Below are 23,055 nucleotides of genomic sequence, written 5' to 3'. Positions count from 1 at the left end.
TGACGACACCCCGTTCGCAAACAAATGCAGAAAAGGAGCCTCACACAAGTAGATCATTATAATATTGTTTCAAGGGAGCGCTTGGTGTCACGTGTAATTCAGTAAACATTCAAAGTTGACGAGTGAACCCAGATACAAACTTTCTCGAGAGTGAAAACCGCCCCTTTTCTTCATCTTCCAGAAAAGGCAACATTAGCGAACGTGTAGCTAATCAACCCAGCAGCTGTCCCAAAAACGTGCCGAAGTCGAATAATGCAGACATACTAGACTGTGCTTGCGCCTGAAGCTTGAGCTCTTTCTTCTTGACACCGTGGGCAAGATGCCACCCTTCTCTCTTCGAACTCTTCCATCTCCTCCTTCCACGGCTCTGAGCCAGCCAAAAGCTCCTCCACCATCTCCCTGTCGTATTTGTTTCTCATCTGTGTGCCAACTCCAGACATAACAGCATTCAATCTCTTCTCCCTCTCGATGCAATCACAATCGATCACCGAGCACCTTCCCCGCCTCAACGTAATCAGTTCTTGAACCAACTTCTCCTTATGCTCGTCAGCATCCTTTGCAGCGTCGGCAAGTATCTCTTCATCCCACGGTTGGTTGTCCAGCTTGCTGATCTCGTCACGATATCGTTGCATCTCGGCATGAGCCCAAGCAACTCGGCAGTCAAATTCTTCGAAGTCGAAAATCAAGGCCTTCATTCCTTGCGCTCTTCTCTCCAAATTCTCCTTCTTGGAATATGATGGGAGGTTCGGATCAAGTGCAGTGATAGCACATCCTGTGCATTCGAGAAAGATTTTGTGGCCGTTGTCGTATGTTTGGCGAAGCTGACTGACACCAGCGGTCAATTCCTTGACGAGTTGGGTACGCCTAGAAGCATCGATATTCTCGGGGAGTTTGTTGAATATGAGGTGCATCTTTGTAACAGTGGAGTTGGAATCGCCATGGGCATCGCGAAATGGCTTCATCAATGGGCTGTCGAAATCGACCAGCCTCTCGAATTGAAAGAACATGAAGTTGAACTGGTTTCGGAGGAGATAGATAATGTGGCCCTCGAGTTTGATCACGGCCGCCTCGCAGTCTTCGCGTAATTCTGCAAGGTTGGCCGCAATTGGTTTCTTGCTGTATATCAGCTGCATTTCTCTCTCCCAGTCCAGGAAGGATTCTTACCTTGACGGAAGAATTCTTTTCGCTGACATTCTTCTTTCGGGATTTCTCCTCAACATCGGCAAGTTGTGCCTCCAGGAATACAATCTTGTCAACCATGGCTTGGATCTCCAAGCGATGGCGCTCGAGTTCAGCATCCTTTTCTTTCTTTGAAAATCCGAATTTCTCCAATTCGTCTCCCGAGAGGAACATCTCGCCCTGGTCGTAAAGGTCCTCTATTCCCATCATAACTGTCTGCAGCGAAGTCATCAGTAGGCCTTTGATTGCAGAGTTTGAGGCGAAAACGTAATCGTTGACATTGCGATTGGCGATACTCTGCGAGAGATGAGTGACTATGGTCGGGAAGATTTGAAGGCGATTAAGGATCTGGCCGTTCGTAGACTTCATGAGTTTGTCGAAGGTGTTCTTGTAGTCTTCGTGCGCTCGGCGAGTCTCGGCTTGGAGTGCCAGGAGGATTTTGTGCTCTTCCTCATCAATTTGCTTTTTGAGAAAGGCGATTCTCTCTTGCTGGTTAGTTGCGTTGGTTGCACAGGTTGAAGCCATCTTGGCTCAAGACCAAGTTGGTGGGATGAGTTGTTGCTGAACTTTCGGATTTCTCCCGAGTGAATTGGTGGGAGAAGGGGATGATTGATCTAGAAAGAGGGAGGGCAGGCCCTGGGTTATCACTTCACTACTCCCTCAAAGAGTACAAACGAAATGTGCAACAGCCTTCCAGATGGGACCACATTTCTGCACCTTCCCGTTGTCTGGAAGGTGCCCATTGGTTCCTGGAGTTGTCTGTCTAATGTTCAACCTTTGGATCCCTTGGAATCTGCTTCTTGCCGTTCCAGAGTCTGTGGAGATGTAAGATGCCATGATTTAAACAAAGGGGGTTTAGCGCGGCTCACATTGCAGGAAATTTGAGTGGCAGGCTTCTTGCTTGAATTTAAGCGAGGTCTCCTTCCAGCCTTGGGACCTCTTCGCATACTCATATCCTGAAGCCCACGATGATGCCATCAAGGATTAAAGAAAAGACTATCTCGGTGTTTTGATTACTCACTCAGAGAGGGTTTGGCCGTATTATTGTCGCTGATGCAACAACAAACAACGATTTACTTCTCAAGCTGGCAATCTATTTGCCGAGACTCAACTAGCCGTCAATTGTATCTAGGCCAATGCTTACTCTTCTGTTTCTATCTCTTCCACTCCAAATCTAATCTCTTTTGAACTCCTTTTCCGAAGTGGGACTTGCGCTCCTGAAGTCGCAGGTCTGAGAAGATAAACGCATTGCAAATCACTTTTCTTTCCCCCAAGAACCCCTCTCTCATAGAAATCCTTCCTATACTCTCCTTTCTGAAATCCAGCCTTTTCCAGAACCCTCAAACTCGCCTTATTCTCTGGATCTGCCGCTGCCAACAGTCTGTCGTACTTCATATTTACTGTCACCGGGATCAGCAATCCGCCCCTTTTTAATATTTACCCGAGGGAGAGAACATACTTTCCATCCCCCACCACATCTCAATAAACATCCGCAACGCCTCACCCATATAACCCTTCCCCCAAAACTCAGGGTGGATTTTGTATCCAATCTCCTGCTCTCGGACAATACCTATGACGCCTATCAAGCGTAACTTTCCCGCCTTCCTCTGTTCCATCTCTTCTTGGCTCACATAGCTTGTCTCCCCTTTCCATGGATTCCAGGCCGCTGTGTCATTTCCTCCAGTTTGATCATACAAAGTCTCAGGCGTGCAGCGCAGTAAGATAGCCCACCTTTCATTCCAAGGCTGCTCTTCAGTTGGTAGAGAGTTGCGAAGTACCGCGCGAGTTTGCTCGATATCAGTTGTAACTTTCTTGGTTCTATTTTCCCTTAATGATTGCGTTATGAGAGAGATGGGAGACCTACGACCAGAACATAGATTGCAGATTTGATTGGATTGTGTGTAGGTCATAGAGATGGACGTCTTCGGAGAGAGTTTTGAGGTGTAGACGTGGGGAGGTGGCCGCGTACGCTGCCATTCTGGATTAATAGGGGCCGGCAAGAGGCGAGCGAAGGAGAATTAGATGGTTGGAGGATTGGAGGATTGGAGATTGAAAGGCGTATTACATGCAAGATGTAGCATGCATTTCAATCTGGCCTATCCATGGCCGGTGAGTCAGACCACGTGACCACCTCCCTGAGCAAACTCACTCCCTCCCTGGACGGGAAGGTCTTTGTCACTATCCCAATACCACGTCTTTATTCGATATTCCAAAATATTCAGTGTTCTTTCACCATCTGCCCGTCGAACCTCCGAGGAACCGCGTCGCATATTGATTTCCCCCCCGTTTCCGGATCCACAACTTCAAAAGCGCCACGCACAAGCTCTCCCCTGATAAACCCAGCTTTTTCTAGTACCCTTTCGCTAGGTGTGTTTTCGGGCTCTGTTTCCGCTACGAGAGATTCTTTCTGGAATTCTCCTTTGCGATCATTAGCTGCGAACCCCTATCTTTAACTCCTCTCTCGCAGCAACTGCAAACGAACGACGAATGAAAGACAGGAAGGCAGACAGACGAGAAATTGGAAATATGAGCAAGGACTTACTCTCACTATTAAAATAATGCCGTACGAAGAGGATCAAAGCTTCAGAAGCATATCCCATCCCCCAGAAATCCGGCAAAATCGCATATCCTACCTCTGCAGCTAGCCCATCATGCGAAAGTCTCGGGATCCCAATAACACCAATCATCCCGCCACACTCTCCCGCCTCCATGCCCTCAGCGACGCTTTTCAAAATAATGGCGTAGTTCTCCATGAATGGGTTCTCAGCCGAGGGGAGACGGGTCAACATGAGCATTTCAGCGTCGTCTAGATCTTTTGTTGCGGGACGGTGCCTTGAGTAATGTGAGCAGAGGTTCCTTGATAAAATAGATTAAAGGGGAATGGACAGGGATTGAGAATTGAGTTGGAGGAGAGGAAGAGTGGAGGAGAAAGGACACTCACGACCAGCGAGAAACTCTCTCGTCTGAATTTAGTGCGAGGTAGCCTTCGAGATGTTCCTCGACGGACAAAGGCTGAAGGCACAAGCGCTCTGACACCGCGACGTGGGTCGTCATTCTCTTCAACTCCTGTTGTTAATATAATGTTTTTTTTAATAAAAAAAACTGCAGTGCATGAGACAAGAGGGGAAGGGAGTAAAGTTTAGTGAGTTAGGAGGGAAAATGCACTTGTGAGTCAGCAGCTTGGCCTGATGATCACGTGCCAACCAGGATTTAATTAGGAGGCGAACACTGGGCCAAGGCCCCTTCTATACTGCCGCTTCTCAATTAAATAGCGCTCTAATTCTGATAAGGAGTGTTCATAGTCAGTAGTTGATAGACGACATTCCACCCGAAGGATATTTTCAGGGGGTACTGGGTAAATTCGCTTGCTTCATGGGGTTCGCTTCATGACCCCTTGTCAGACTTTCAACCCACCGTGGGCGACAACCTCCCAAATCTTTCCTTCAGGCTCACCTGAGATATAACCAACTTCTATCAACTCAACTTATCGTTATGGGTGAACCGTCCTGACGCACTGCTGCTTGCCATGATGAAGGCGAAGAAAGCGAAGAGAAAACCGAACCGACTGCCTGTAAGCGCAAGGCTCTGAAGACACTCTCGCGTTGATCAGGCTGAGCATGCTCTGAAATTGGTTGAAAAGGATCGCAAATGGGATCTGGAAAAAATTCTCTTCTCCAACGCGATCCTGATCGAAATCGGGCAAAAAAACCTTGCAGTTTGTCTCTCTTTGCACACAGGATGCTATCCTGCGGCCTCCCTCGCTTCCATGACCTTTCTCCCAACCAGACTTATCAACCTCGAAAGGCTAGAGAATCTTAAATTTGTCACCTCCAGGACAATTACTTGTGATGATCGTCGATATGCTTGCTTGAGCCATCAGTGGGGCTCACGGAACGAAGACGCTAAAAGAGCAATGCTGTAATATGTGGTAATGTGTTAGCGAGGCTGAACAGAACAGGCTTTTGGGCACTCTCAGAGTGCTGCAGAGAAGCAGTCCTTGATGAGCACTGCAATTTTAGCGTCTGTAGAGCACTGAGATGCGAAGTTTCGCTTAACATTGCCCTATCTGTATGTATAGGCCCGCCATCACATGACCAATATCTCCTGCGTGGACAGCACTGCAATTTTAACGTCTATGGAGGAGTTTAAGATGCATAGGTGGACGAATGAAGAAGTATCGCTTAATACTGCCTATTTATAGCGCAGATAGGTAGAAACGATGAATACCTGGTACGTGTTTCTCACACCGACAAGTCTGAAAAGTCATCATCGAAGCAATGCAGACAACTTCCACACACTCAGTCGCTTCTCAAGAATATGCATTGAATTCCTACCCACCCACGTATTCTCCCTTCTAGAACCCGGCACCAGTTATGCCAAAAGATAGTTTAGTTGCGTTACAGGGTATCCCGAATCCGCACAAAATCCTCGTACCGCTTCAACGTCCACCGTCGACATTTCTTGCCGTAGAGCATCATCGGCACCGTCAGCATGACAAACACGAAATCCAGCACCGCGATCTCGATCATGCAGTTCCTAACACTGTCCACGCCACCACCCAGCCAATCGGACGCCGTGAACGTAAACAGACAAGCCAGTGTGTTATTCACCACCGCAACACCGACCATGCCTTCCAGCACCATTTCCGGGTAGGCGTCCATGAGGTACGCCATAGACAGATCGCCCGCGCAACCCCAGCCGAAACCGATGAAGCCGAGTCCGACGTAGGGGGCCAGCCAGTTCCAGCCATAGGCAGTCCCGATGCCGAACAAAAGCATGCCGACGGGAGAGATGATGGCGCAGGGGTACATCATCCACAGTCTATCCTCCGCCTCGCGAATACCCTTGCGGAAGCGCTTAGCGTACCAAGCGACGAATAGATCGGAGAACCAGCCGCCCCAGAAACAGCCGATCACGGCACCGATGAGGGTTGGGATGTTCATGAGGCCAGTGCCGACGTCAGAGTAGTTCCACGGCGGGCCGAACCAGTTGCTTTCTTCGAGGGTGAGGTAGAAGGTTAGCCAGGCGTCTTGGGCGCCCCATTGCAGGCCGCTGTAGAGGACCGCTGGGAAGGTGAAGACGCGGAGGGTGTGTAGGAGGCGGGAGATGTATTGCTTGAAGCCTGTGCCTACAACGTTGGGTGCTAATGTAATCAGTTGAATTCGCTGCCAGTATGTCTTCTTCTTCTCCATCGAGGATTCAGCGGGGACGTCAGAGGGGGAGTGGGATTTATTGAGATCGGCAGTCTTTTCGTTTTCTGAGTGGTGCGGATGAGGGGTATCGCCGGTTTGGTGCACACCGTCGATTGTGCCAACGTCGTAGGCGGAGCGGTCGAAGAGGGTTTCTTCGAGCGTGAAGAAGAGGACGACGACTGTGCCCAAGGAAATGATTACCGAGAGCCAGCCGATCCAGCGCCAGCCAATTCGGTCTGCCACAAATCCGCCGATTAAGGGACCAAGGTATGTTCCGATACTTGTAGACAAAACGTAAACGCCGAGAACTGCTCCTCGCTGATGTGAATAGAAGACCTCTGAGAGCGAGAGCTGGACATTGGCTTCTGCGCAAGCTTCGGACGCGCCGACGAAGAGCTGGTTCCAGATGGAATCTTCCGTGCTTTGCACTCTTGCGAACCAAATAGCTCCCATCGCTCCCAGGAAAATACATATGAGGAATGTGATTCGTCTTCCATAGAGCCAGGCTGCGGGTGAGATCAGAAGTGTGAAATACCCGATTCCAATGAATAGGACTCCGGCGCCTGTATTCATCGCATTGTATGATATTCCCAAGTCGGTGTTCATTCCATCCTGAGCTGATCCGGCGTCATTGGAGGTTGCAGCTGTGAGCGCTGTGACGAAGCAGAGAAGGGCGGCATGCCAGCATCTGCGTGGGAGAGACCAATTCAGAGGGTCGTTCGGGGAGTTTGTTGGTTGGGGGGAGAGAATGATGTCCCCATGCTTCTTCAAGTGGGAGGTGGCAGCATGATCGTGGTCCTCGACGAGGCGCGTAGTGCCGGGGATGAAGTCTATTTCTTCCATCTATCTCAATTGATGGAGCCTTGGGGTATTCTGGGAAAAGTGGGGTGACAAAGCGTGTTAAAATTGCAACAATTGCCCGCGAAGCTGTCAGACACCGAAGAAAATACGTGAAGGAGGGGAATTCTGCAGGAACACCTTCGCAAAAGCGCGTCAAGAGGACATGTTGTGTTTTAAAAGTTCAGCTCTCGATAAAAAAGGAAGGTAAGAAATTGTCACGTTCGGCTGCGACATGATAACAGCTCCCCTGCGCACGCGGCGATCTGCTGGATCAGGAACTCCCATCCAATGCCAGTCGCTGAGTCGCTGCCACTCTGTGGGGTTGACAATTGGCCACGCGCTGATAAGCTGCACCTCCCTGTTGCAGATTCTGATGCCGCACCACCGCCGATCGAGCAGGGCGGTGCTGCCCGAGATGGCCAATAAACCGGACCATGCCATTACTTGAGTACTGTAGAGCGAGGAGCGGATGGTGGCACCCGACGTTGTGGTTTGTCAGACGTGAATCGGAGTATAATTTGAGATTGAAACGCAGACGTGTTCGCGTGCTGCGGTTGGAAGATCAGACCGAGGTCCGGGGGACTGCAGGAGGGGTCCTTCAGCAACTCGCCCTCGCCGTCCAGTCCGAGCCAGAGAGCCAGAGCGGACGCCTCATCCAGGTCAGGTATTCCCAGGCGCGGCAAACAGCGACCTCTTATCTCGAATTTCGAGTGCCAGGGAAGGTTCAACGTCGGTGAAATTGGCTGGCCCAGTCAGTTGGTGGTCCGTGGAGGTGCTGGTGCTGGTGGTGGTGGAGCTGGCCCATAAGTAGCGTCGGGCGGACCGTATTAGTCAGCCCATCTGCAAACCACCATTTCGAGCCTCTCCCTCTCGCTGCTGTGCATCTGGACGCACCTCCTCGTCCCCGACAGCATCACATGAGCGCCCGACACTGCCCCCATTCGGCAAGCAGCAGCAGCAGCAGTAGCATCAGCTCGTGAAGCTGCACGGTGCGGTCTCGAAGATGCAGCGAAGACGGCCTTCCTCCAAATCGGCTCGATGCCGTCGTCGAGGCTCCTGGTTGTCTGTCCCTCCCCAATCCCACGCCACGGCTGTACTTGCCCGAATGCGAGTAGTGCCAGATAAGATGCCGTGGAGGCTGGCGATGCGGTCGTCATTGTACACTACGAAGTACAGGGGCCGGGATTCGCTGCTGATAGACCCTGCAGAAATGCCTTCGAGAACACGGCGTGAGATTGGCGAGATGGAAGGGATGGGTGCGTGTCAGGAACGTGAATGGAAGTGCCAGTGTTTGGGGTGGATGGGCGTGGGGCCCGCGCTACGCGAGGACGCCGCTGCCGAGACACCCCAACCTATTTGATCGTGAACCTAACCTTCGCCTCCCACTCTCGCCCTCCTTCCTTCTTCACCAACACAATCGAGTCTTGGATAGATACACCGTTTGACAACATCTCCTTCAATCAACTCGCAACCTCTTGAACCGTCCACCAGCGACACTCTCGAATTGAGCTCGCAGCCTCGCAACCCTTCAACAACCCACCCCCTTCATACCCCTTCTCAAGGCAAGACCTCGCCCATACAACGCAGATGTTGAGTCAGTATGTCGACGCTATTCATATCAGCTCCTGGCGCTTTAAATCTAAACGAAATAAACCATCGTCAAATTCAAAACGAAGTAATTGCAGGAGTCCAAGCGCCAGCACCCAAGGTCGCTGTAATGCCCTCTGCGGTGGATGCCACACTTGAAAAACTCGCCCTCGAGTCTTCTAAGAGACAGCACGTCATCGTCGTGGGTGCTGGCATATCTGGATTGCGAGCCGCATCCGTCTTGCAACGCCATGGAATCGCCGTCACCATCCTCGAAGGACGTCCGGACCGCATTGGAGGTCGCATTTGCACGAGCAGACGAGATGGAAAGGGTGCCAGAGACATTGGTAAATTTTACCTAGACTAGACAATATCTTCAATTGTGGGTGGTGCTTGACGCCACACAATCTGTGGGTTGTTTATCCTTCTCCCTGGCAAGATCATGCTCACACTGAAGGTTTAGGCGCTGCGTGGATGCACGAAACTTCGCAGAACAAGCTTGTTCAATTGATCCCAAAGCTTGGTATCGAGTATTACTATGACGACGGAACGCCGCTGTACTATACCCGAGACGGAAGAGCCGGATCTCAGTTCAAGGCAAAGAAAGTCGCTGATGAGTTTGCTGACTGGATTGAGTGGTACTACGACGAGAACCCCAATGCACCCGATCGCTCCGTCAAAGATTCCGTCGACGATTTTGTGGCCAAACATCCTCTGATCACTGCCTCCGAGCGAAAATGGGCCCCACAAGCAACCCGAGAAGTCGAGCTGTGGATCGGAACTTCCATTGACAATGCATCTGCCAAGCATCTGAGCTATTTCATGACGGAGCGAAATCTCTACATGAAAGGTGGATACGACAAGATCGTCAATTGGACCGCAAAGCCGCTTCTCAAGGACCCGAACATGATTCATCTGGGTGAAGTAGTCAAGAACATCACTTGGGGAGATTCTGATTTATCCACTGTTGTCCAGACCCAGAATGGAACCTACGCCGCAGACGCCGTCATCGTGACGGTTCCCCTCGGATGCCTCCGTCGAAATACGATCTCGTTCTCCCCGCCGATTCCGGCCTCAATCCAGCGTGGACTAAACTCATTCTCCTACGGTGCTCTAGGAAAAGTATTCGTTGAATTCTCGGAAGTTTTCTGGCCAAAGGACAACGATCAGTTCATGTACTATCCGTCCCCAATCCCGGCCGGGGCACCCATCGACGAGTCGTCTATCCTGTCCTACGCAACAGTCACCTCGAATCTCTGGATCATGTCCGGAAGCAAGGAACTCTGCATTCAGGTCGCGGAGCCGCTGACCCAACGCATCGAGTCCATGGACCACACCGATCTGTACGCCTTCTTCGAGCCATTGTTCAAAATCCTCCGCACGGAGCCGTACAAAGACCTCCCTGATCTCTTGAACATCGAAACCACGCACTGGACTCTCGACCCCCTCGCCGGCTTCGGTTCCTACAGCGTCGAGAAAGTCGGCGACAACTCCGAGATCCTGGTCAATGCACTCGACGAACACCGAAACAAGAGGTTACAATTCGCCGGCGAACATTGCATCGAGGTCGGCAACGGCTGTGTCCATGGTGCCTTTGAGACGGGAGAGATCGCCGCCAGGAATCTGTTGGGTATTTTTGGAAAGGAGTGGGACGGTCAGGATACAACCGCTAGATCTGTTTCTCCTTAATTGGAGAGCAGTTGCTTTGGTGGGTGTAAACCACCACTTCTTGATCAAGAAGCTCACGGTGAGTGACATGACTTGGGATTAACTAAATTGGCCGTCAGATTATGCTGGAGTTTTGTTTGATATTGCGTGCGGACTTTTACGCTCGATTTTATGAATACAGATTGCTTTTGCTTTTGCTTTCCTTTGTGGGTTAGAGCCCTGCCTTAATGCTACCACATTCAACGATTTTGACCACTGCATGCATGTGCCTGTAAATATTACCTTGAACTTCCAATTTCCATGACGTGTTCCCGAGGCTCAAAGATCCCCGCCCTCCGTCTCGCTCAATCAAACAGCTCCTTTCAGCTTCGCCGTGGACAAAAGAGGCGGCTGTAAATGTGCCAAATCCAGTGGGGTATCTCAACTACTCCCTCTCCCCTCTCCCAATGTTCCCTCGAGTTCTCGTACATCTCCAGCCCGTCGAATACCTTGGAAGTTCTAAATTTAAATCAATATCTTCTCAAAGTCAAGATAAAATGTCCCAACCTTGACTGACTGAGGACAATGAAAATCAGTGTCGCCTTCTTTTCAAATACATACCCAATAATTGAGGATTTCAGATTTCGATCGCACAAATGGATGGAGTGATCGCGATTGCGATCGCGGAAGTGAATGAGAAAAGGGGGTTCTCGCTAAATCCCGTGATCGCGACCCACTCCAAACCCGACTCACTTATAACAAAATAAGAGATTTGTTTTCCAAATAGAATCAGCGCACCGTCTAGCTTAGTGGTCAGACGGCTGTGCGCAGGATACGTATCATCACCCCCATTCCCTAAACGTTTGAGGGTTTCCACACTTGACGTTTTACTGATCAATGTTTCTCAAGCAAAGAATCCCCCCCCGTCTAGCCTCGAGCAGTGACGGTGCGAAGTGGTCCTTGAGCATTGCACCCCTTATTCGCGGTTGAAATACACTGCCATGTACTTGTACATACCAAAAACCTTTTTCTTTTTTGGCATTTTGTAGCCTCGTAGTACACAAATTTTTTGGCATCGCAACTCCTCTCGCTTGTCGTTCGCTTAGCTCGCTGAGTATGTTTACTTCCGATAAAATCGTTTAGAAGATTTCATTTTGCCCTTCTCATTAGGAAAGACGATGATATTCTTTTACGTCTGGATTAGAATAGTATATAATAAAATATCTGAGATTTGGCATGTGCGCTTTCGCAGTATGCTTCCCGGAATAATTATACTTTTATGCACGTGATATTTATTGATCAACTTTGAGGGAGATTGCGAAGAGGATTCAAAGAATTGACACGAGATTCACTTGTGAAAAGAAATTTCAGGCTCCGATCTGTGTGTAACTTTCACTCTTCGGATGGAAGCAACTTTCTCTTGATCAACCACCGCTGTACAACATCAACCATGACAGGCGTAAGTGTGTATCTCTTTTTAGTAAAGGCAGTTGAGTACACCATGCATGTCTATACTTGAACAGGAAGCTGTGTCCCCTATCAGCTTTGCATTGACTCGAGCCTTCCAGCTGCCTCAAATTAGGTCTCAAATAGTCTGTTGAGCAGCGGTAACTAACGGCGATAAATAGAAACGCGCTGATTACAACCCGATTTCGGACGAGAAGAAGGCCAAAAAGGCCGAACGGCGAAGGGAAGAAGAGAAGGACAAGAAAGAAGGCAATGGCAAGTGCCTGCAGATGACCCTTCCGGTCAGAAGCCGAGGTAAGCAAGTTAAAGCAACTCTCCTTGAACATTCAGCTTTCCTGTTGCCGAAGAAAAAGCTGGATAACTCTCGCTCTATGAAAGCTTGGATCCTTCACAAAAACATCTTCTCAAGAACCACCCAGAATCCTCCCCCCCAAAAGAATTTGCATTCTCTAGTCATTCCGTTTCTTTTCATTTTTCTGCTATGTTCCTTTGGGGGGGAGGGGGGTTGGTAGACCTGGCACTTGGATAGATGGCTAACATGGATGCACAACCCTCTCAGCCGCCCCTCCCGCCCCTCCCACCCCTCCTACCCCCACCCCCACCACCCTCGACGACCCCTCCATCTTCCCCCCCACGCTGCGGGCCCAAATTGCAGCAGTTGAAGCCCGGCGTGCTGCCGCCAAGGCCGCTCCGAGGAAGAAGATGAGTCGGCAGGAGAAGAAGCGGCTTCGGAAGCAACGGGCCGAGGCCCAAAAATCCCAAAAATATAAATTGCATATGAGACGAGAGTTGGCTGCTGCGAATGCGGCATTTGCTGCTGGCAATGTGGGGGGAGAGGGAGGGGGAGAGGAAATGGATGAGGATGGGAGAGGAGAGGAGAGTGAAGATGAAGATGAGTGGGATGAGCACGGGGTGCTGGGGGGTTGTGATGAGGACGACGACGACGTCGGTGAGTGTGGTGGCGGTGGACCTCCGCCCTCTGGAGGAGTCCAGGAGGCGGTGTTGGCTTGAACTTTGGGTTTTCGTTTGTTTTTAAATTGAACATGAATAATTGAGGAAGTGTTCTGCATTGAAAGAATCCTCGATGGGATTCTTGTCTGCCGTGTTTTGTACTCGGATGCCGGCATTTTTGTAGTGTGAGAGAAGCACTAAAGACTGCCAAGCAAGCCTCTTGGCTTCATATCCCCCTCCACCAACCGATGGATTACTGACGTGGTGAAACCATACTCCTTTGGTCCTTATCTGCATTATCACGGAGGATAATCAAGCAGTCTTGCGAACATTTCAGCCATTTTCTCTGTCCCGCGTCCGGAAGTTGGATGCAAAGTCAGAATCTCGGGCGGGAATTGGGTGGCACACCGAGAACGGATATCTCTCTTGGATAGATTCCGGGTAGCATTCGCAATGGGCTTGAATCATTGGCCTCAATTTTACCCCGTGCATCCGATTATCTAACGGCTAAGACATCATCCTACTTAATGGATAACCACATATTCCGTCTCTGTGCCCAAGTTCGAGAGACAGATATTCATCTCCATCCCCATTGCAGATTCATCTCAGACTCTCTAAGCGTCCCACAGAAATTTATGTAATAATATCAATATTTATTTTAAAAATTATATTATTACTTTAAATAATATATTATTACTTTAAATAATATACTTTTTTATTAAGCTATTTTCTTTTTATAATTTTATTTAAAAATTTAAAAATTAATATTTTTATATATAAAATTACTAATATTTAAATTATTATAAATATATTAAAGTAAACAAAATTATTAATTAATTAATAAAAGTTTTAAGCTAAATTCAAAAAAAATATTAAATATATAATAATAATAAAATAATAATCTTAAAATATATAATAAATAAAGCTTTTTATTTAGTTTAGTTTAATTTAATTTCTTTAAAAATATAACTCTTTAAATATATATATAATTAAAAATTAAGCTTAATAAATATATTTTATAAATAAATATTATTAAAAGAAAAAATCTATATAAATTTAATTATATAAAGTTAATAAATATTAGTTTATTAATAATATATAATATTATTATATAGTTATAAAATAATATTTGTATTTATTTAATAATGTAATTAATATTTAGAAATAGAAAATATAATATTATAATATTAATATACTTTCTATAACGGCTAGTATTATATAATTAATACGAACTTGGTTTTAGTTAAGGTTTTAAGCTAAGATTTGTAATACTCAGCCGCTTTACTAGTAAATTTAGCGTTATATAACCGTAATAATACATGCGGCTATTCTAGTATTTAGAATACTAAAGCTCCCGTACTTAAGAGCTTCTTTCCTTAGTTTAGAATCCTCGGAATAGAGCTACTCTACCTTGCTTTTTAAGCCCAGAGACCCGGTCTTATAATAAGATTCAAATTAAGCTCGGTATTTTAATAGTTTTAGCCATATTTATTTATTTATTACTGTATTTTACTTCTTTTTCTCTTAGCTTTAGATTCTTAAAATCTTAAAATCTTAAATCTTTAAATCTTTATTTATTAATTTATTTCTGCTATTATATTATCTAAAGCTTCTTATATCCTTAATAGCAAGTATTAGTATTATAAAGCTTATAATTCTTTATTTATTTATATAATATTATTTATACTTTATTATTTTATTTTATTTAATTAATATAAATATAACTCTTAATAAAACCTTAATCTAACTTAATAAAATATAGCTTCTAAATATTTATTTAATTTAATTTATTAATAAATACTTTTATTTTTATAATTTTTCCGTCTTTTTATTAACTTTATTAATATTTCTTTAAAAATAAATGTTTTTTAAACTTAAGTTTAATATAAATTCAATAGCTTATAAATAAAAATTATTACTTTATAAGTAAAAAATAGCCAGAAATTAAAGCTTTTTAACTTTAAGAAATTTACTAATTTAATATATAAATTTAATATTTAATTGCTTTTAATTAAGGCTAAGTTATAAATTAATAGCCCGGTTATTAAAAACTTTATTATTTAGTTTTATTATATTTATTTTAATCTAAAGTTCTTTATCTAATTAATAATTCTATTATAGCTTTTTTATATAAAATATATATAATTATAGAATTAATTTTTATAAGTATATAATAATTCAAATAAATAATTAAAGACTAAAAATAAGCTTTATATATTTTAATAAAATAATAATTTTTATTTATTTATATTATTAAATTTAAATATATCTTATATAAAGTAAATAAATAAAGCTAGCCCGATATTAATAAAATCTCTAGTTTTTATAATAGCTTTAATTTAGTAATTTACTTTTATTTAGTCTAATAATTAACTTTATTTCAAATTTATAATAATTTTCTATAAATTATCTAGTAACTTTTTTTATTAAAAAAACTATTATTTTATTATATATTATTTGTTTTATTATAGCCAGATATTTATTAGACTATATATATTAATTCTCGCTTAATTATAGCTAATTAGAAAGCTGTTTTAGGAGATAAAAAATATAAATTCTAATAAAAAACCTTAAAACAACTTCTATATTTATATAAATAAATATTATATTATTTATATTCTTATATAAAATTATATTTTAAGCTTTTTCTGCCTTAATTAGCTATAATTTAAGCTAGTATAACTCGTTTTTTAGATTAATCTATATATTTCAATTTCTTATAATATATATATCTCTTATTTTTATTAAGCTTTATTTATTTATATAATTATATAAATACTTTATTAGCTTTTTAGCTAATTTATAATATTCTTTTCTTCTAGTAAATTTTATTATTTCTTTCTTTTACTAGAAAAGTAATAATTAATTACTTCCTAAAGTTCTACTAGTTTCTAAAGCTTATTTATTAAGGCTCTAATATATCTAAATAATAAACTAATAAATAATAATTAATTAAAACCATATAAAATAGCTAATATTCTAATACTTAATACTTTTTTTATTTTATATATTATAAACTAGTATTCTGGGTAATTAAATAATTAAATTTATTAATTACTCTTATATAATAATTATATTTATTTATAATTACAGGAATTAAAAATATTTTTATAATCTAATTATTAAAAGATATTTATATAGTCTTTATTTTAGAAAAAGTCTTTTTAGGCCTTTTTCTTAGCTATAAAGTATACTTATTATCTAATATAAAAGAAAATATTATTAAAATAAAAGCTTAATTTTTCTATTAAATATATATCTAGAATAGATTTCTTTCTAAAGAATTATATTCTTTTTATCTGATTTCTAGAAATTAAAAAGCTTTTAAATAACTCTATTAGTTATTTTATATATTCTAGTAATTATAACTTTCTAAAAATAAGTATATTAGATAAAACAAATAGAAATAAAGAAATTATTAAAATAAATATAATAGCCGGATTTCTTAAAAAGCTTAATTAAATATTTAATTAAATATAAAACTATTATTTATATCTTATTTCTTTTATTTTATTACGGTTATTATAATATATAGTACTAGTAGGGGTTAGACTAGAGCTAGAGAGATATCTAGTATCTAAAAGAGATATCTGGTATCTGAGTAAGGCATCTATAATTACCTGATTATTATATGTAATCCCGAGCTTAAGCTAGTATATAGGCCCGTATATAGCTCGTAATTATTTAGATCCGAGGCTTCTTTAAGATTCTCTTTTCTCTTTAGCTTTAAATTATTGAAATAGAAATAATCTAACTATGCCTTCCAGGCTCTAGATCTTATACTTATAATATAATTTAAAGCTTACTTACTTCTTAATCCTATAGAGGATTTAAATAATACCTATCTAATTAGTTTTCAATAAGTACAGATATAATATGCCATAGCTATTTCTATATTAATTAACTAATATTAGAATAAAAGAAAGCCCTATAATAACTAGGTAAGAAAGCCCTAAACCGGCCAGATAAGCAGATAGGCCAGTAACCTTATTACTAAATAAAAACCTATAAAAAAGCAAGTCCCAGAATAACTAGGCAAGTTAGAAAGAGCTATAGTATAAGATACTACTAGTATACTACTAGAAGATAAACTAGAGCCTCTTATTAAGTTTCCTAAAGAATCTAAATATCCTATTAATACTTATAATAAAAGAGATTTTTTTTTAGAAAGCCAAGAAAGAAGAGAAACCTGTTCTATTAAAGGCAGACTTCTAAGAATTACTTTAAAGCCTAGAGGCTTTATATAAAGAGATTATTAAGCTAATTCTAAAGATATATAATATTCTTATCTATAGCGAGAATTATTATAATTAGCTAAGAGAAACTAAGCAAGCCTTATAAAAGAATAAAGCTATTATTAAGAAGCTTATTATATAGCCTATAGGAATAACTAGTTCCCCTGCTCTAGAAAGTAAATATTTAGTTAAATTCCCTGACTTTCCTATTTTTAAAGGCATAACTAAGGACAGTATTACCTTTAATAATTAGTTAGTTTAGATTAAGAATAAGCTTTATAGTAACTCTAATACTTACTAGATAAAGGACCTCAAGATTATCTATATTTCCGGCTATATAGGTAGCTATATTCTTATACTAATCTTTCCTTACCTAAACCAGAATAGTTAATATATATATAAGATTATTAGAAAACTATATATTTATCTAGAAAAGCTATATAGTAACCTAAATAAGAAGTATAATACTTAGTAAGCCTTTAAGAAGCTATTTATAAAGAAAAGCCAGATCTTTCAGGAATTCTATATCCTATTTCTAAAATATATAATAAATAGAAATATTAATTTATAGGACCTTAAAAATAATCTAAATAATAAGCTTACCTGAAAGCTTTAAGAGGCTATAGCTATATATTATAATAACCCGGCTATTTATATTATAAAGTTTATATAATACTATATTATAAATAACTAGTAAATCCGAGCTTATTATAAAAAGAAAAATCAAGTATTTAAGAAAGCTAATAAAGATATAAATAAGCCAAGTTTAGGAAGTACTCCTTATATAAAGCCCGCTCTTAAGACCCTAGTAATAAATAAGCCTATTACTCTAAAGCCCGGATCTTTAGATCTTAAGTACTATAATTATAATAGATTTAGTTATATATCTAGAAGTTATCTAGAGTCTAAGACTAAATATATAAAGCAAGTCTTAGTAGTTAAGCTAGTAGTACTTATTATAAGTAAGCTATCTAAGGATATAAAATAGGGAAATAAGGACCCCTAAAGGAAGTTTCCTTTTTAGGGTTATATTATATAAATATAATAGAAGTTAATTTAAGCTAGTTACTAGAAAATAAAGTATTTATATTTTCTTATATAATTAGTAATAATAAATTAGGTATTAAAACTTCTTTTTTTATTAATACTAGAGTAAATAGATATATTTTTATTAATTTCAAGTTTATAAAAATAATTAAATAATTTCTAAATATTAAGCCTATTTAATTAGTATTACCTTATAATATAAAAGAATTTAATAATAAGTAGGCTATATCTATTACTTACTATATTAAGCTTATACTCTTAATTAATAGATAAAAGGTCCTAGTATCTATACTAGTTATAAGACTAGGAAAATATAATATAATTTTGGGATAATAGTAGTTTATAAGTACTAGTATCCTAATTAATTACAAGAATAGAAGATTAATCTGGCTAGATAATTAGCCTAGAAAGAAGAATTAGGATAAGGTTCTAATTATTATATATAAGAACTTGAAATCTGGGAAAAGTAACTAGTACTAAGAAAATATAAATAAAAGAAATAAAGCTATAGCTATAAATAAGTCCTAGAGACCTTAGTTTATAAAGAGGAAACTCTCTTATTTTTTTCCTAATTCGGGCTCAGAAAGCTATATATAGTAAAAGAATTAAGCTTAATACTATAGAGAAATACAGGTAGCCTTAGGAAATATAAAGGTTTCTCCTAAGCTAGAAATAGAAATATTAAAACTATATTATCTAAAGAAAAGCTATAAGAGCTAGTTAAGGCCTATAATTAATATTATAAGTATCTTACTAGCCGCTTTCTAGATAAACTTATAAAAAAAAAAGAACCTTTTCTTTATAATATTATTTTTCGAGATTAATAAAAAGCTAGAATTATAATAAAAGAATAAGTTTATTCCGGGCAAATAATAGCTAGGAGAAATAGAGCTATAATAGCTAGTAAGAGTTTTATTAGAGAAGTTCAAGGATTTTATAGATATTTTCTTAAAAAAAGTATTAAATATCTTACTTTTATATTAATTATATAATTATAAGATTTAGATTAATAATCCCAAAAGCCCAGAAAGCCTAGAATATTTCCTGCTTTATTAATAATTAATTTATAAGCTATAGGAAATCAAGTATTTCCTTAAAGAGAACCTCTAATAGGGCTTTATTAAGCTAAGCTAGTCCCTTTTCATATCCCTAATCCTTTTTATAAAAAAGGCTAATAGAGCTCTCTAATTCTATATTAATTATTATAAGCTAAATAACTTAATATAAAAGAATTTTTTTTCCTTATTTATGAGACCCTTATATAGCTAGCTTAAGCTAAGGTCTATATAAAGCTAGATATTTAGTAAGTATTTTATTAGATTTAAATAGATCTAGAATTAGAAGAACTTATAATATTTCATATAAGATATAGGGCCTATAAGTATAAAGTTTTTTAGAAAGGCCTAACTAATAGCCCTATTATATATTAGAGATATATAAATAATATTCTTTTTAATTACCTTAATATCTTTTATATAGCTTATTTAAATAATATCCTAATTTATTTAAATAATTCCCTAAAATATAAAAACTATATATAAAAGGTTTTTTAGTAATTATAAGATACTAGCCTCTAAGCAAATATTAAGAAATTAGAGTTTAAGATTACTTATATAAAATATCTAGGCTTTATTATCTTTACTAGAGATATTAAAGTAAACCTAAATAAGATAATAGTTATTAAGAACTAGTAATTACTAAAAATAATTAAAGAAATATAAGGCTTTCTAGGTTTTTATAACTTTTATTAGTACTTTATTACGGAATATAGCTATATAGTAAAGCCCCTAATAGCTCTAATATATAAGGGAGTTCCGTTTAAGTAAATAGATTAGTATTAAAAAGATTTTACTAAGCTAAAGCAAGCTATATTCTTAGTACTAATTCTATATTACTATAATCCGAACTTCCCTATTATAGTTAAAACAGATATATTAAATAGAGTTATAGCTAGTATTCTCTTATAGTAAGACCCCTAGATAGAACTCTAATACCCGGTAGTATTCTTTTTTAAGACTATATAATTAGTAGAGCTAAATTATAATATTTATAATAAAGAAATACTTGCTATTATTTTTTTCTTAACCGAATAATAAGCGGAACTAGAAGGCCTATAGAAGGTATTCTTTATAATTTATTTAGATTACTAAGCTCTCGAGTATTTTATAACTATAAAAAAGCTTTTAGTAAGATAAGCTTATTAGGTAAAGTATTTTTCCTGCTATTATTTCAAGCTTATATATTAGGCAAATAAGTTAAATAAATAAGCAAATACCCTAAATAAGAAATATAAGAATATAACTATTTAGGATAAGGTAATAATAGCCTACCGGATCTAAATTCTCTTCTTATAATAAAAGATTAATAATAATATTATATAGGATTTCTAGTTAGCCCTAATTAAGGCCTTAGTAAGCCCGGCTTAGAAAGAAACCTAGTATAATAATATCTAGCTAGTAAATAAGCTATTAAGCGAGAACCGAGAATTACTAGAGCTAGAAAAGCTATAGAATAAGGCAAGAAATAAGAAGAAAGATACTTAAATATTATAAGATAGCCTTTTCTTATAATATAGCAAATTATTTATATCTAATAATATAATAATATCTGAGATACTCTTATATATTACCCTTATTTAAGAGGCATATATATAGCCCCTAATAGGATACCTAGAACGAGCCAAGCTTTAATAGCTTCTTTAGGCCCGCTATTACTAGCTAGGCCAAGATATAGATATTAATTAGTATAGGAATAACTATTATACCTACTAATAATCCTATATTCCTAGAAATAAGAAACCAGGGCTCTTGTATCTATTACTAGTCCCTAATTACTCCTAGTAATATATATTAGTAAATTTCAAAAAATGCCTAGAGAATAGAAATAAGTATAATATAATAGTAATCTTTATTAATTACCTGGGCAAGTGCCTTATTATAATTCTTATTAGAGATATAGTAATAGCTAAAGAGTTAGTATTTCTATTTCTTACTTATATAGTTTACTAAGTTAGTATTCCGGAGACTATAGTATCTAATTAAGGCCTCTAGTTTATATTAGATTTCTAGAGCGAGTTCTATAAATATATTAATATAAAGCTTAAATTATTAATTACTAATTATTCCTAAACTAATAGCCAGATAGAGATTATTAACTAGTACTTTAACTAATAGCTATATTCCTATATAAATTACTACTAGGATAATTGAAACAAATAGATAATAATAATTAACTACTAGTAAATAGCTCTAGTCTATAAAACTATAGGCTAATTCTCGTTCTTTATAGAGAAGAATTATAAACCGCAGATATTATTTAACTAGGAAACCCAAGTATAATTAGATATCCTAAAGAAAGAACTAAATAAATAAGAAGTAAAAGCCCTAGTAATATGGCTTTATAAATTATAATAAAAGATATAAGAGAATATAATATAAGTATAAGAATATTATATTACTTAAGCTAATAAATACTACTAACTAGTAGATTTTAAAATAGAAAATAAGGTATGAATTATTACTAAATACTAGAAGAATAATTATCCGAGCTATAAGCTAGCTTACTAAATAGAAGAACTATATGAAATCCTGGAATAAGTAGGATATTTCTTTAGGCTTAAGCTTCCGGAATTAATAAGAATATATCTGGTATTTTATATAGAGAAGCTATATAAAGATCTAGATAATTTCTTTCCCGGATAAGTAAATCCGGAGCCTCTATTATTAGAATTATAAGACGGGAAAATAGAATACGAAGTTTAAGAAATATAAATAGTAAAACTACTTTATAGGAAGCTAAAATACCGAGTTTAGTAAAAAGAATAGGACCCAGATCCGGAGTAGTATCTTGCTTCCTTATTAAGTAATAGTATCCTAGCTCTTTAGAGCTTCTATAATAAAAACCCCGAATAACTAGAACCGCCCCAGAATCTCTCTTATTAGTTAGATTATACCAAGAATAATATATTACCGGAACTATATAATACGAACGGAAATTCTTTAAAGTTATATATAAAAGGCTCTGGCCTTTAATATATAACCTATAACTTGGAAATTTAATAGGAACTTTCGAAGCTCGGAGACAAGCTTATTTTAAAAGAGGGAAGTAATATTATAGTTATTATAATATATAGTACTAGTAGGAATTAGACTAGAGCTAGAAAGGTATCTGGTATCTAAGAAAGATATCTAGTATCTGAGTAAGGCATCTATAATTACCTAATTATTATATGTAATCCCGAGCTTAAGCTAGTATATAGGCCCATATATAGCTTGTAATTATTTAGATCCGAGGCTTCTTCGAGATCCTCTTCTTTCTTTAGCTTTAAATTATTAAAATAGAGATAGTCTAATTATGTTTTCTAGGCTCTAGATCTTATATTCGTAATATATTTCTAGTTCTAATTATTTTATTAAGCTTTCTAGAAATATATATTTCTATAAGTCTATTTTTTTATTCTGAAATATACTAGTTCTATATAAGTAAAAAACCCTTTTAGGCTATTTCTTAAATCTTATATTTAATAAATATAGATTTATTTAAAATAGTAGTTATTTCTTTTAATTAACTTTTAAATTATATAATTATTTTATTTATTATTAAGTTCTATTTAGACTTCTAAATACTTAAATTAATTTCTTAAATATATATATTTAAGGCTTTAATTTATTTAGTAATTTATTAGCTAGTTTCAAGTAAAATAAATAGAAAAATAGGAATTATTTTCTTATATAAGCTTTATTTCTAATTTCTATAAAATTATATATAAAGCTTTAGGAACCTGTTTTTACTTATATAGCTTATAATTAGATATAAGGAAATAAAGTTTCTTGTATTTTAATAGTTTATAATCTTATTATTTATATATAATATTATATAAATACAAATTACTAAATAAATATAAATTTCTT

General features: G+C 38.2%; 6 protein-coding genes across 6 annotated transcripts; 2 read left to right on the top strand and 4 right to left on the bottom strand.

Annotated features, from left to right (window-relative positions):
* Positions 1–263: 263 nt before the first annotated feature.
* K444DRAFT_628954 (uncharacterized protein) lies at positions 264–1,704 on the bottom strand (the record flags this gene model as incomplete). The annotated part of the gene is made up of 2 exons (XM_024882982.1): positions 264–1,112; positions 1,165–1,704. The coding sequence occupies 2 exons, from the start codon at positions 1,702–1,704 to the stop codon at positions 264–266; spliced, it is 1,389 nt and encodes a 462-aa protein (XP_024737831.1).
* A 615-nt stretch (positions 1,705–2,319) lies between these two features.
* On the bottom strand, positions 2,320–3,156 carry K444DRAFT_527271 (acyl-CoA N-acyltransferase; the record flags this gene model as incomplete). The annotated part of the gene is made up of 4 exons (XM_024874624.1): positions 2,320–2,579; positions 2,639–2,805; positions 2,875–2,997; positions 3,044–3,156. 4 exons carry the CDS (start codon positions 3,154–3,156, stop codon positions 2,320–2,322), a joined length of 663 nt encoding a protein of 220 aa, XP_024737830.1.
* A 66-nt stretch (positions 3,157–3,222) lies between these two features.
* On the bottom strand, positions 3,223–4,432 carry K444DRAFT_612207 (uncharacterized protein). Its single transcript, XM_024880085.1, has one exon. It carries the CDS (start codon positions 3,972–3,974, stop codon positions 3,609–3,611), a length of 366 nt encoding a protein of 121 aa, XP_024737829.1. The 5' UTR covers positions 3,975–4,432; the 3' UTR covers positions 3,223–3,608.
* A 1,144-nt stretch (positions 4,433–5,576) lies between these two features.
* On the bottom strand, positions 5,577–7,214 carry K444DRAFT_527580 (MFS general substrate transporter; the record flags this gene model as incomplete). The annotated part of the gene is made up of 1 exon (XM_024874645.1): positions 5,577–7,214. One exon carries the CDS (start codon positions 7,212–7,214, stop codon positions 5,577–5,579), a length of 1,638 nt encoding a protein of 545 aa, XP_024737828.1.
* Positions 7,215–8,811: 1,597 nt separating this feature from the next.
* K444DRAFT_628950 (flavin-containing amine oxidase-like protein) lies at positions 8,812–10,487 on the top strand (the record flags this gene model as incomplete). The annotated part of the gene is made up of 2 exons (XM_024882981.1): positions 8,812–9,145; positions 9,262–10,487. The coding sequence occupies 2 exons, from the start codon at positions 8,812–8,814 to the stop codon at positions 10,485–10,487; spliced, it is 1,560 nt and encodes a 519-aa protein (XP_024737827.1).
* A 2,266-nt stretch (positions 10,488–12,753) lies between these two features.
* On the top strand, positions 12,754–12,969 carry K444DRAFT_612204 (uncharacterized protein). The gene has a single exon (XM_024880084.1). The coding sequence runs from the start codon at positions 12,765–12,767 to the stop codon at positions 12,921–12,923; it is 159 nt and encodes a 52-aa protein (XP_024737826.1). The 5' UTR covers positions 12,754–12,764; the 3' UTR covers positions 12,924–12,969.
* Positions 12,970–23,055: the final 10,086 nt, after the last annotated feature.

The sequence above is a fragment of the Hyaloscypha bicolor genome (assembly GCF_002865645.1).
Source record: "Hyaloscypha bicolor E unplaced genomic scaffold K444scaffold_57, whole genome shotgun sequence".
Classification (NCBI taxonomy): Eukaryota; Fungi; Ascomycota; class Leotiomycetes; order Helotiales; family Hyaloscyphaceae; genus Hyaloscypha; species Hyaloscypha bicolor.
The sequence above is the reverse complement of the archived record's forward strand: the minus strand, read 5'-3'. Positions and strand labels throughout refer to the sequence as shown.

Excerpts from the sequence above, each read along its gene's own strand:
- K444DRAFT_612204 (XM_024880084.1), top strand. The coding sequence starts at position 12,765 with ATGGATGAGGATGGGAGAGGAGAGGAGAGTGAAGATGAAGATGAGTGG.
- K444DRAFT_612207 (XM_024880085.1), bottom strand. The coding sequence starts at position 3,974 with ATGCTCATGTTGACCCGTCTCCCCTCGGCTGAGAACCCATTCATGGAG.